This window comes from Cyanistes caeruleus, chromosome 1 (genome assembly GCF_971803275.1).
Source record: "Cyanistes caeruleus chromosome 1, bCyaCae1.hap1.1, whole genome shotgun sequence".
In the NCBI taxonomy this organism is placed as follows: Eukaryota; Metazoa; Chordata; class Aves; order Passeriformes; family Paridae; genus Cyanistes; species Cyanistes caeruleus.
This window is the reverse complement of record NC_141701.1, coordinates 101,719,208-101,733,855: the sequence shown is the minus strand read 5'-3', so window position 1 is coordinate 101,733,855 and position 14,648 is coordinate 101,719,208. Positions and strand designations below refer to the sequence as shown.

At 36.4% G+C, this 14,648-nt stretch overlaps 1 protein-coding gene across 8 annotated transcripts in view; it reads left to right on the top strand.

The window, feature by feature from the left end:
* TPK1 (thiamin pyrophosphokinase 1) overlaps positions 1-14,648 on the top strand; it is a 303,147-nt gene that overhangs the window by 36,427 nt on the left and 252,072 nt on the right. Inside the window, exon 3 of one of the 8 annotated variants that reach the window (XM_086845539.1) lies at positions 2,118-2,173. The exons of the other annotated variants lie outside the window; for them this stretch is intronic. Within the exon in view, the coding sequence (XP_086701665.1) occupies positions 2,152-2,173 (22 nt within the window). The 5' untranslated portion in view covers positions 2,118-2,151. The remainder of the gene's footprint in view (positions 1-2,117; positions 2,174-14,648) is intronic. 8 annotated transcript variants of the gene reach the window in all.

Sequence of the window (14,648 nt, the reverse complement as noted above, 5' to 3'; positions counted from 1 at the left end):
TGCTAATTTTGCAAAAGCAAAAAAGTATTCTTCAGTGCTAGTTTTGTCAGCTGTTTCCTACTGAGAACTGGAAATTGCCTTTATCTTCAATAGTATCTTACCTCATTGCAACTCATCTTGTTAGGAATACACCTTTTCTTTCTAAGCATACTGACTCAGCTTTGCTATGGCTCTTCAAATCACAGTCTGAAGCAAGATTTTCATGAAAGGCTTGGGAAGGATTTGCATTTAATCACTTCTTTTAATTAAAAGTCTCTTATCCTCCATCAGATTTTGTGAGGGATCAATAAAACACAGATATGTGATATTAAAAGTGGAGTCTTTTGCCATATTGTTGCATGACTACCTCATGGTGACTTCATCTGGAATATTACTCAGTGCTGTGGATTAAAATAAATCAATTTAAATAAATACATAGAAGGATTAAGATAAGTAATTTTGTCTTATATTGAGTCAACAGTATTCACACAATCACTTCAACAGAGTAGATGTAAAGTCTGGTGGTAGGGTTTTCTGGGGGTTTTTGATTTGGTTTGGGTTTTTTGGTTGGTTTTTTTTTGTGGTTTTTTGAGGGTTTTTTTGTTTGTTTGTTTTTAATTTAGACTTTAGAAATCCACTCTACTTGTTTTTTTTCCAAAGTCTATAGAAGGTTTTAACAAAAATACTTGTACATCAATGTTGTTTAGTCTGAGAACTGACATATGAAACTAGATATCTCTGGGAAGATAGTGAAACAAACTGTGACACTCATCCTACCATAAAATTAAGTTGCTAAGTACTTTCACTGGGAGAAAATGCTTCTGCTTAAGGTCAAAATTTAGTCCGACTTAAGGAAACACAATTCCCAATAATTTTATCTGGATACTTGGCTGTTTCTTTGGGACTAATTTTTTTTCCCCAACTTAATAAATAAATTATTTTTTTGCATTTTGAGCAAGTAAGAAGAAAAAAAAAATCTACGTACTGGTGTGACTCAGAGCTGCTGTGAACAAATGTTACTCAAATGCTAGCTCCTGGAAAAGTTGGTTGAAATATGAGGATGTGGTGAATGAATTGGTGTAAGTGCTCTTAACTCAATATTATACTTCTTAATAACCTTGGAAAATTTAAAATGAGGTTCTTTTTCTTCTTCCTTGGTTTTTTTTTTTAGTATCAAAAATTTATTGAATTAAATTAAAAAAAATATACTTGAATGGATCAGTAAGAAGAGCAGGAAAAAAAGCAATTTGCATTTGTAATAGGAGTATCTGTTTGACCCTTCAGAATCTAGTCTGTTTGAAACTGATTTATCATTTGCCTACAGTGTCTTTTGCTAGAGGAAAATAAACAATAAACTTTAAATTACAGTGTAATGCATTATTTTAGCTTCATGTTAACTGCAAGAATAACAGAAATTCATAACTTTTATTTGTTATGAGAATTTTATTGCCAACTTATCATCCAAAATCATACATATTTTTGTCATCATTAAAAAACACCACCATAAGAGAATTAACAACTTCACAGAACATGTTAAATAAGCTTACTGTTAATGCTGGTTTACACTCCTGTACGTGAGAAGTATGTGTAAGTGCAAGGCTTTATAGTCAGTGAATGTATTTATAGTATAAATTAACTGTATAGTCAGTGAATTTGAATAAAATTTTTAATGCAATTTTTTAAAACACCCAACAATTAAGCTTCGTTTGTTGAAGTAATTGAAAGGATTACAGCTGACTTCTGACCAAATTTTTGGTGGTGTCTTTCAAAAGAAGCAAATATGACCCATCTTTTCAATGTGGCTGTGCAGCTCATGTACCTGTCCCACTCAGGCTTGGGCAAGGAGGGAGAACTTAAGCCTGTGTTTAAAATTAAGTGTGTGCCTTAACTGTTTTTCTGTACAAAAGCTGCTTTTCCTTTTCCAGGACCTGGACATGAAGGCATTCAGTAAAAAATATTTATAGGTACTATAGATCCTCTATGCTACATATTATTCTTACCATGTCAAAGAAATACTTCTTCCTAAAAGCATGTTTTGTTTGTATCTTTGTATAAAACTGGTTTTGTGCAACCTCCTATTTTTTTAAATGTTCTTTATCACAATTACTTTTTCCTTTTTTTTTTTTTTTTTTTTCCAGTAAAAGAACTGTGCTTCATTTTGGATCCACTTATATGGAAATTTGCATAATTGAAAGTAGGTTGGTGACAAAGTGTAAATGGTATTCAGGAAACAAAAAAGTTAGCTTTTTGTACTATTTCCAAATCCAGGGGAAAAAATACTTTGAGTTGTTCAAAATATATTGGAAACAGGAAAAAAGCTCCAGTTTGTTAGAGCTTGCAGTATACTGTAATACAAGAATATGCACTATTTTACAATTAAATTGATCATATATCTTAGTCATTGTAGAACTTGCATAATTCTGCTAATTCATTTCTTCTATTACAAATGTATATTATTTTTTATGATATTATAGGAGAAAGGAAAATATGTAGAGAACTGTAAGCCAACAAAATTTATGCTTTTTTGAAGGATAAAGGAAAGGTGGTGGAGTTAATTGCGTACAGTTCCAAGTAGCTTTAGAACTAGCAGGAGGAAATTAGATGTTGTGTGAAAACAGCATGAAATGTAATTCAGAGCAGCTGTCTAATTTATCAGCAAGAACAAAGTGCTCATGTTCTTAAACTACTCAATTACTCCATTCAACCTTCTTTGACCTGTTCAGCCTGGTAGTGTTTGCTTAAAACTAAAAACTAAGGAAATGTTGCCAACCTTTTGAAATAAACTAAAAGAATCCCCATGAGCTTCCTTTACAATATTCTTGTATTAATTTTTGAATTTATATAACTCTGGACTCATCGCCTTCTTAGAAGAGATGTATAGAATTCTCTGCTTAACTTAGTGCAGTCAATAAACTTAAATTCTTTTGAGACTGATTTCAAAATATTGCCAAACTGATGGCATATAACACAAAGCTGAAGGATTCTTTGCTATGGGACGTAACTGTGAAATCCTGAGATCCAAATTATACTTTGCTGGTAGCCCATGGGATTGCTGCTTTCTGTGATTGTAATATTTCCTCATGCACTGACCATGGCTCTGTTCATACTGTTCTTCAGAGCAATCTTTTAAACTCTCTTCATTCTACATTCTGTTTGGAAATCAAACAAAATACACAAACTACAGAACAGATGTTCAACCAGGATAAAGCAGTGCAACAACACCACTCCTTAGTCGTATACTCCAATTTACGCTGTCAGTCTCTTATAAAACCCCATCCACTGTTGTTGAAAATATGTTTCTAACTAGAAGAGAAATTACTCTTTGCATTTTAAGTTTTGATAGTATGTTCCTTTTCGGTGTAGATATGAAATTTTCATCACGGAATCCCAGAAGGGTTTAGCCTAAGAAGGATCACTGGAGGTCCCATGGTCCAGCCCTGCTGCTCAAGTGTGGCCACCTATAGCCAGGGGCCCAGGACAATCTCCAGACATCCTTGGAGTATCTCCAAGGAGGGCTACTCGGCCACTTCCCTGGACAACTGTGCCAGTGCTCAGTCCCCTCACAGTGAAAACGTATTTCAGATATCCTGATATAGTCTGTGTTTCAGTTGTGTGCCAATTGCCTTTGGTCCTGCATTGGGCACCCAGAAGATTCTGTATATAGTTCTGGCAAATATTGTTTACAGACAGAATTTGAAAATAGCAAACCTGGGTTATTATTCCTCTGGTGAAAAGGACAATTGCTTCTGTAGAAAATTTGTGGATCCTTGGTAATGTGGATCACAGTAAAGCTTTTTGTTGTTTGACGCAAAAAACTCTTTCAGATGAAATAATTTTTGCAACCAAAAAGTAAAAGGAGCCTCCACATCCTTTTTGTAATTCCTTGCTTTCAACCTTTTTTCTTCTGTCTATTTTGCAGTAGAGAAAGCGGATAAGAATTCTGTTGAACTATCTACTTCAGATATATTATCGGTATTAGTAGTCCGATTTATACATCTTTGGACATACTTCTGGGGCATTTTTACAGTCTTAGTAAAACTAACTCAGATCTGAAAGTATAGATATATAGATAGATATATAGTATAGGTAAATAGATATATTTGCCTCTCTAAGGCAAATCAAAACAGTGCAAGGTTTTTTTAGACTGATAAAAATCAAAACATACCTTGAAAATAGTTATAGCCTTAAATCTACAATTAAACCAAATGCTTTTGAGAAAATTCACTAGAGGTTCTGGACAAAGGTACTTCCAAGTGAACTGGATAGAACATTTACAGAATAGGACGGAACATTTACAGAAGCCACGTGATGTTCGTACAGTTTTGCAAGACATGTGTCAAGGCACTTTTGATTTAGAAACTGGTATGGCACAAAATAAGCATGATATATCGGTGTAGGTTACAGAGTTACCGTGTGACCGATCTCAAAATATACCTGTATATGAAGTATATGCTGCCTGAGAAATCTAGCAGGGTTTTATGCCTTGTCATATTTTGTCTGCAATGAAAGACAATGCAAAATCATCTCTAGGAATGACTGTAGACACAAAGATTGATGGAATGGGAAATAGCAATGAAAAGGAAGAGTATGGTGTACAATGGCATCTGGATCTCTGGGTGACCCACACAAAGACAGATAGGGTTAAGTGATTAAAATACAATCCAGTGTAAATGATATAAACAAAATTCAGAGAGGGAGGACTTTGCAGTGGGAAACAATGGTTCTAGTGAATATGAATTCACAAATTTCAGTGGCAGAGCCTATTTCTGTGCAAGGAAATGTTCTGCTACCTCTGCTTTTGCCTTCTAGTACTAAATACCATGTTCTGGTGTACACTAATTGACAAGAGCAGTGAGAAATGAAGCATCCTTCAAGATGTAGGAACACTCAGAGCTGTATTGGTTTATCTTTGTGAGAGAAGTTTGTAGGAGAACTTTGGTTATAGAGAGCATTTTCAGTCTAGCAAAAGGATACCAAGATGGAATGTCTGTGTGAAGGGCAGTGTGTGGATGTTAAGAGTTCCCTCCCTCCCAGCTGGTGCCATATTCCATCCTGAAACTTCTAAGTGCCTTCACCTTGCATCAAACTCAACTTTCTTGTCAGTGTCTGTGACCTTTTCTGACTGAACTCATGTTCCATTGGCTTCCTAGGGACTCGCCCACATCACTGAACATTTTTATATCTGTCTAATCCTTTTTCATGCTTGGAGTGTTCTCCCTTGCCTAGGCTACCTCTATGCCTCTGTTTTCTCCTTTCGAGAACAGGTTGTTGCATGTTGATAATGTTGCATCACATTATTAATTGTAAAGTAATGTGGAATAAAGTAATTTAACCTTTATAGGGGAAAACACTAATCTGTGCACTTGAGTTTACTGTGGTTACAGTGGTTTAGACCCATTTGTTGCTTCTGGTTAATGTTGTGCTCTGTATCCTATTGCATTGTTATATTTTCCAGGATATGTGTTGTGCATAGCTTTTAGTTTAGCCAAAGGTGCTCCCTGCTGGAGGTGCTGGGAGACTTCACACTGTCCTGGGGCTTAATGCAGGTGGTGGCATTAAGGAAAGTTTATCCTTACCTGTTGCCCACATTTGTGCATAATGTGAGAATTATTAAAGCACTTCAGTATCTTGGCTGGCCTAGGATTGCTAGAAATTGATAAGGATTGTGTTTTATAGGATAAAAAAGACAAACACCAGATTTCAAACATCATAGAGTTCCTTAAGACTGCTGCTTGAAATCTCGCAAATGAGCCTCAGCAGTTTGGTTCTGAACATTTCTTCCTTACTCATGATTTTTTTTTTTCTCCTTTATTTTTTTCATTTTGGTGGTTGTTGTTGTTTGGGTGGGGAGCCTGGGGGTTTTGTTTTCATTTGTTTGTGGTTTGGGTTTTTTTCTTGAAAAGCAATAGTAATTTTCTCTTGCTTGTTTTCAAAACTTTCTTGAGTCATGTGTTCCAGTAGGGTTACATGGCATATTTTTGGGGACATGAATTCCTTCTGTGTCCAATTCTACTTTGCTATAGGAAAAACTTGTGGAAAGTGAAGAATCTGGGGAAGGGGAACATAATCAATGGAAACACAGGAGAAACCTTTCTCTTGAAAATAAGCAGATGAGTCTGTATTTAGTCAGTTAATAATGCATTAATTCTAATTTTAAATAAAATCATATGGAAAATAATTGTAAATAAACATTTACAGAATCTGTTAATGATGAGTTATGAGTAGCTTTAAGTAAGAAAATACTTCTTCTTGAAAATCATTCATAGTGCAGAATCTGAGAGAAATCTTGATTGCAAGCATTGCTTCAAAGTAACAGCATCTCATTTTACCACAGTTTTTATGTAAGTGAAAATGACTGAGAAAGTTTTCAAGCCACCCTTGATTCTCAAAAGAGCCTGTTGCTGATGAGAGACCAGGTAGATGCCAGATGTGTAATACATCCCAGGATTTATAGAAGAGGGATGCTTGAGGACTGTAGGGAATGAGAAGGACCACGGTGGACTGGGAATTGGAGATGACAGAATTGGCTGCCTGAAGTGGGGTGTGAAATCACATTATGCTTGTCATAGTAGTTCTATTTTTAAGATATGTGTGATGAGGAAGGGTTACTGGATTCAGCCTTTGCTTATAAATACAGGTGGTTTATGAGCAAGTAAGGAATGGACTGAAAGCAAAATAAAGTCAGTATTTTGTTTTTAAAATCAGGCTTGAAAGTCTTGCATTGGTTTGGGATGTAGTACACAAGTGTACAGTACATGTAGTGAAAAATAAATAATTTTGTTACCAGGGCTTCAGGTGCCAATTCAGTAAATTGATGTTGTTCCTAAATCTGCATGTTTGTGTAGCTGCATTTACCTGTATTGTGAGAAAAAGGTGGTTCTTGCTGCAGTCATAATCCTGAATAAAAATGGAAGTGATCCCAGGGATAACTAGATCACAAATGCTTCTCTTTTGATTCTGGCTGTTATGCAGCTGGTTTGAGATTATTTCTCTACAGGTTAGTTAGCAGTAGGTTGGACTTCCCCACCTGACTTTCCCTCAAAAAGACTTGGGAGGTGCTGTGTAAAGCTTCTGCCAGTATTTGTGTGTTTGCCAGAGGAGCAGATCAGGCAGATAAGGTGAACGATGTTTCTTAGCAGCTCTTTGCAGAGTAGCTTCGTGGTCTGTGCCTTTGTCATTGACGTGTTAGGCATTTGCCAAGTTTCACATAACTGAAATGGCAAATAATTGTAAGCTCTAATGTGGACTAGAGCTGACCGTCTAAGGTTCATCTGGTGCAACTGGCATGCCTGAATCGAGCCAGGATAGTCATGACCTTTAATACATCTTAAAACAATAAGAAAAATTGTAAAAGCTGATTTGTTTTAGTTTAGTCCTCAGTGGAGGGCCAAATGGCAGAAAAATTTTCCTTTTTGTAAAGTTTTATTGAGTAGATCTGTAATCATCATATAATTTTAAAAAATTATTTCTTCTGAAAATTGGAATTTTGGTCCCATCACAAAGCTTAGTATTCCCTTGCTGAGATAAAGAGAGCACAAATGAAAGGTTCTATGTCAAAAAAGAAGAGTCCAGCCTGAGAATGGTGACCACTGACAGTAGTTATGGATATAGCTGAGTCATGATGTTTAGAGGTTAGAGGCATTTGGTTAGAAACAGCAGGATTAGCATGCACTGTTCAGATGATTACTATGGCTTTTTTTCTTGTTTGTCTTTTCTATGCACCTGACCAGCTGCTTGAGAAGTATGACGAGTTTGTCTTGATAAGGTCTCTCAGAGTTTTTTTTTAATGTTGAGGTAATTATTATTTGTTTCATGCTTGTCTATGTTGCTAGTATGATTCAAAGTACACGGCAAGTGGAACTTTGTTTCAGTGAGTTGATCAGCCCTTCTCCTCTAATTAGTGATCAGCTCTTCAAATCCAGAGCACCTGTTCTTATGTTCTTGGGCACAGAAGTGAAACTCCGATCTTCATTGGAGCTTTTAGCTGTTACTTTAAAACCAGTAATAATAAAAAATGAATGTGCAACAAAAGAATAAAAATAAACTAACTGTTTATCTTTTTGCCAAAAGGCTGTCCTTTCCTATAATCTTGGAATGCTTTTATTTTTTATATCCAAGTACTTTATTGTACAATCACCATTCCTGTTTGCAAATGTGTGACTTGTTAATGATCCCTCTGTCATTTAAGGACAGGGATAACAAGGTCACTGGGGAGAATAAAAATTAGAAAGTGTTCCTTGTGTGTGTTGTTTTGCTCACTGAAGTATCTCTCCTTTCTAATCTTTATTCTCCATAAATTGTAAATAACAGGATTTGACAGAAATATAGATTGGCTTACTACATAGTAATGAATGCTTTAAGAATCATGATCATTTGGAAAACTATGCCAAGAAGAAGAGAATTTCGTCTTCAGTCATCCAAAAATGTGCATTACAGAGCTCATCTTCATCTTTGGCATCTATCAAGCAGCTTGCTGGAAGCAGCAGAGCTAGTAAACAAAGCACGTTGCAGTAAAATGGTCCCCCATGGGGAATAATTTAAAGTCATACTGAAGTGTTGTTTTCAAAAGACATCAAATCACATTTCCACTGGAATATCAGACATATTAAATGTATGTGTGATGGAGAGTTCAGGTTAAAAACGAATGCTGCTTCTGCACTCACTGAAAAGCTCAACAACTCACAGTTATCTCCCTCTGTCATGTCTGGCTCTGTATAAGCCCACAGTACTTCTGCCAGTTTTAAAGAACATTATTTAAGATGTGTCAATATCTTTATTTTATCTTTATTATTTATTTTTTTTTATCTGCGTGCTTTGTGCATGTAGAACCAGAGGCTAGTAAGTATGTGCTGGTTTATTGTCTTTCTGTCTGGGCTGTTTTTATGTATACTGTATGTCTATAATAATTTGATAGACAGGATACAAAAGCCTCTAATAAAAAACCAGGGAATTTAAACTAAAATTTCCTAAGGTTTAGGGGGAGGGGGTTGGGGGCGCATCTGGTGTTAATTTTGTAGATTTGACAGCAGTCTCTTGTTTCTGTGCATAGCTGGAGATTGCATTTGTTCCAGGCAGCAAACTGAGTTACCTGAAAACCAAATTTCTGCTCACCAAGGGTTGCTGCATTCTCTACACCAAACTCCACAAAGATTTGGAAGTGTACATATTTGGAAGGTGTTTTAGGAAGAGGATGGGAGGTGAGTCAAGGGGTAGGTTTTGCACTTCCTTTCTCAAACAAAGATATTATATTTTCTCTTCTTGACATCAGCTTAGCAAAAGGAAAACTTTGGTATGGTGAGCGCAATAAACTTCTTTCAGCTTGACAGAAATATGAACAGGTCTTTGTATAGGGAACTTCAGAAAATAAGGTTTAAGAAAATGCTTTTTAGATTAAACAATCTTTTAGGACAGCAACTTGCCAAATCAATCACCATGCTATAGGCACAGTTCTAATGACTCTTACTGTTGGTAAGTTCTAATTATTAGAATTTCCTGTTACTGCCTCATAGACTCTTCCCATGTGGAGAGGAAGTACTGTGTAATGGGTAGGCCTAGATGTGGAAGTGAAGGCTGTGGCATTTGGAAGGAGAGAACATGAACCATGTAGAATAAATGCTGCTGAAGTGCCGTTTCCATGTGTTAAGGGGAGGTGTTGGCTGACAGGCAGTTTACATCTGTCCCTATCTGTGGTCACTGTGGTTGGTGGGGCCAGAGAGCAGAATGCACACAGGAGTGTAATTGTGTAGCAGCTGGGTCTGAGCTGGCACCACGGGGAGGATGCTGTACACCCAAGATGTCAATTTATGCAGCTTGGCTGTCATTCAGCTGGGCCTTAGAAAAGGTACCTGAAAGCCAGGTGCAGGTATCCAGCTCAGGTAAAAACTGTTCCTTGTGTGGAAACAGCCATCTCAGCCAGGTGGTATCAGTGCCATTGTGCATATAGTTAATTTAGTGGGTAATTCTGGTCTTGTTTGGTGGGGTTTGATTTGAAGATGCAGAGCAGGTGAAGTGATACACTGCCATACACAAAAAATACCCTAACCCTACTCATCTGGAAAATCAGCACCTTTTATCTTGTATTTATTTAACTGATCCAGCCTAATTCATTGTGCAAGCACTGCAGCAGGCTGGCTGCTTGGCTCACTGGTGACCTTGTAAACACTCTTCTAGGTAGCTGCCTAGCATTAAGTTTCCACTAGAGTGCCAGTGTTTTTCAATTTTTGGAGGTCAGAACACATTATAAGCAATTTTTGTGTTGTCACTCAAGAATGTTTGGATGGTTACTCAGTTCAGATCCAAATTATTTTGAAATTCATGGCTTTTAGATTCGAGCTGGATATTCAAAAAGTGGAAACACATTTCAGGTTCCCTCATTTCTTTTATGATGATAGCACTTGGTGCCAAATGAGGCATTTTAATCTCTTATTTTAATGCTGAAGTTACGTGATTTTTTTTTTTCCTTTTCACATTCCACATCAGAGAAATAAGGTAATTAGAAGAAAATATTCATTTGTGTATCTATAGAGGTATACTTAGCAGTCCGTTGAATCATCATTTGAATTTCAAAATGCTTTGAGAAGTACAGGTCTACATTTATTTAAAAAAAACAAACAAACCCAAACCCAAAACAAACCAAAACATCTCAGCAAGATTTTTGCAGGGCAAGCACCATATGTAGTTTTATTGTGTTATATATGGTGGTGATTTTAGCTTTTTAAGGAATTGAGAGAATTAAACCTTCATCTGCACTCTGCTGTTTTGTTTTTTCACCGTTGAAACTTCATTGATTTTAAAACTACAGGTGTGAAACTTTCCTCATTAAATTGCATACTGCAGTTGATAGGGCACATCCATCTAAACCATTATCTTCTCTCTGGAAAATGAAAAAAAAAATGTAGTGTTGCTCACCAGTTTTATCTGATCATCATTATAGCAAAAAAGGAAGTAAGGCAAGGCATTCTCTTAGAATATATAAGACATAAGAATTTAATACATTTTAAAAACACTAATACTAAGGGAGACTGCAAAAAAGACCTGTATGTTATCTGGCTTTTGGTGGTTCTTAAGCCCTTCAAATGCAGCTATTGAAAGTAAGTGTAGTGCATGAATCATCTTGTAGGTACTGATTATTTTAATAAGCTTAAGGTAGTAAGACTGCATGGAGGAGGGAATCTTGAGACAGGATAAACCTAAAAGTTAGCATACCAGGGACAAAGAAAAGCTGGAAGAGGGACTGCAACATAACATGAAGCTTTTAGTTGATTTTGCCTTTTTGAAAATGAAACACATGTGGGCACACTTCATATCTAGTATTTCTTTCACTAGTTTTTCTCCTAATAGTCAAAATATCCTGTTCTTTTACTGTGGGTTAGGAAAATGTCATGAAGATGAAGCAAAGTTAGCAGCACAGACTTTCTTACTTGGCACATGGACTGAAATGGTGGCCCTTTAGAAAATCAACAGAGAACTTAAAGCTGTGGGTTTAGGAGCTCTCCAGAAGGCTCAAACTTTGCAAGTCATTTGAACACTGTGGCAATCCCTGGGATGAGGATTGTGTCCATTAAATTCAGGTTTAACAACATATGATTGTGCCAGTGAAATATTTGTCCGATTATGAGACTGCTTCACCAGTCATGTCTGCCAGCTTGGGTATGCCTCAGTGCTTCCTAAGTCCCCACAAATGACACTGGTGGTGCCCCTGACAGCAAATGCCATGTGCCAGCTCAATGTGTGCTTCATCTTGGAAAGTTGCCTTAAATTTTGTAACACATTTTGTTTAGTTAGGGTCCCTGAAGATCTGTTTGATTGGACGTGTCATCACTAGAATTAAGAGTGTTTATACTTGCTAATGTTTTTTAAAAGTGTTCCTAAAAGAAAAAGTTAATGGCCCCTCATCTGATTTAGACCATTTTTCATCTTGCTTCTAGGCATATGTTTTTTCTTCCATTAGTATCCTATCATTTGCCATAGCCAGACTGCCATAAGTAGGACTCACTGCATTGCAAGTGGTGCCTTTTGTGCATTGCAGTGCCTGTGATTATTGAAGAAACTTTCATTTCTTTAAATAAAGGCTTTGACTTTTTTATCAGACCTAAAGGCTATTAAGTTTTAAATGCCATTTGTTTTTCATTAAAAAGGCTTTCCTACTTTAAATCCTTGACTTATTTTTATTGGAAAAGTAATATTCATCTCTTTTTAAAAAAAATTATTGGTGCTTAATCCATTAGCTAAATACAGAGCATTAATCCCATATGGCAAAGTAGGCCTTGCTGGATGTGTGGGGGTGTGAACACGTGTGTACGTGCACGTTTATTTTTATGCCTTCAGCTTGCTTTATTTTCTTCCTTTAACTTCTGCTTCCTCTAACTTTGTCCTGGTGCAGAGATTATGAATATTGATTAAAAATTTCTTTTTCTTCACATACTAAAACTACTAAATCAACTCAGTCCTGGAGGTCTTCATGCTTCTTTCATTTTAACCATATTTAGAGGTTCTCTTTGAATATGCTTTCTAAAATAAAAACTTACATTTGATATATTTTCCTCATCTGCATCTGCATTGCTATCTGTAATGCTACCTCCTGTTTCAACATCAGACAGATGAAGCATCTGCTGGAGGCATATGAGCATTGTAGACAGGTTCAAACTTACAGTTTATCAGCTCTACCCTTGTTAGGTGTTGTCATATTAGTCAATAGTGATCTTTGTTGTGGCTTTAGGGAGGCAGTGGGAGGTGACGTTAGAAGCCTGAGAGCTGTTCAGCTGGAGGGAATGTGTATTCCCAGTATATCATGCTGACAGGAAACCTTGATTTAGTTGTAGTACAGTTATAGTGGAGTTAAAAGTTCTTAACACAGAAGTACACAAAAACAGTAGATCACAATTTCTGCTACTTCTCTTCTCTGGTGATATTTTTTCTGCAGAGTGCAAGGCTCCCCTGCACCATCTTCCCTGATGTAATGAGTCCTGTGTAGAGGAGACACTCCCAGCTGAGCAGTCCTGTAGTGCCCTGGCAGGGGAGAGAAATGGGCTGTCACTGAGGTCGTCTTCTTTGAAGAGTCACTCACCTTGCTGAATCCTGATCAGAACTGATCCAGAGATCTGGTGGTCAAACTAAACCTCTTTGGTTTTCTGCATATCGCCCAAAGGTTTTGCTCTGCCTGCCACAATCATCAACGCACATTCACGTGTTATTGCTTGACCAACTGTGGTTGTAGTCAAGGAGTGTTACAGAGGTAAACATGTAGGCAAACTGTTAAAGTTGCCAAAAACAGCATACCAGGTGTTGCCCTGGGAATAAATTAACATGAATCCATCATGGATTCATGCCTTGACGCAAAACTGGAACAGAAGAGAAAACTGATGCAGCTGGGTTTTTCCTGACTAATTTGAACAGGCTTTTCTGTGATTATGAGAAGTGTAGAAGAATGGAAAAAAAGTTATTCTGTTATTAAATTTAAATTATTTAATAGTTGTTTTGACCATTTGTTTGTGAACTATGAATTACAAAATTTTTCAGGGATGTCAATATCTGTAGAAAAATCATGATTTACTATAACCCCAGTTTGATATCTTCCGGTTTTTGTCCGACATATTATGCTTGGAGAAGTAATTTAATCTATCTATATTATACTCTGTATAAAAGTGAGTAAGCTATTATCGCATCAAAAACATTTAACATTTTTATTTATTTGTTTTAACAGCTCACTTTTATTTTGTTTTTCTCCTGTGTGTCCAAAATTAATTGTCCTTACAAGTTTCACAGGTGTGCAAGCTATTGCAGATTGATTTGAGTGACAACTCTTGTAATTTTTTTTTTTTAAATATCAGTTTTGCAAATACTTAAGGCCTCTATTTATTTTAAGTTAAAAGCCTCCAGACATGTTTTTGGTTTAATCTCCTAACTGTGTTGGTATCCTTTCTTGGTCAACTGATATTTGGGGGGGAAAAAATGATGTAGAGAGATTGTTTTGACTTTATTTACCTGGCTCTGAAATTAAGCAGCTTTTTGAAGAAAACTTTTAAGCTCGCAACCTTGAAAATACTTCTTTCTACCTTTTAGATTTTTAGCCTGATTTTTATCATTCCCATAATTCTAAAAAGGAAAAATATCATACTGCTTCCTCATTTTTAGCCTTTAGTGTGGAATTGGAAATGTTGGTTAAAGTTCAACCTAAGTGACCAACTGATATTTGAGAATCAAATATACTAAAATGATTTAATTGAACAGAGATGTACTCAATATTTTCCTGAATCCTTACCACAGAGAAGTGCTTTTCATGACAGAATTTAAAACCCATAGGTAAGGTTGTTGCCATGTGCAGGAGCAGTTGTTCAAAGGAGGAGTAATGTTGAGTAAGAGAAATGTTATTACCGGAAATCGGGATGAAAGACCTTTCTTCAGCAAGAGAGGAGAAGATTGTGGTGCTGTTGGTTAAGGAGTTCTCCTGATCAAACTCCGGGCTGTCCTCTGCTATGTACCTTATTATTTCCTTTTGTCTTCTGAAAAGATGCCATTCCACTTCTTTGCATTTTTTTTTGTGTTTGAACACTCAGATGACCTCTGTGATGACCATCTCCCCAGGCTTCCAGAAAGTTAATTTAAAGTGACTAGATTAATGTAAAGCAGAAATTCTTTATATCTATGTTATGTATTTCTGGCTTGTGTTC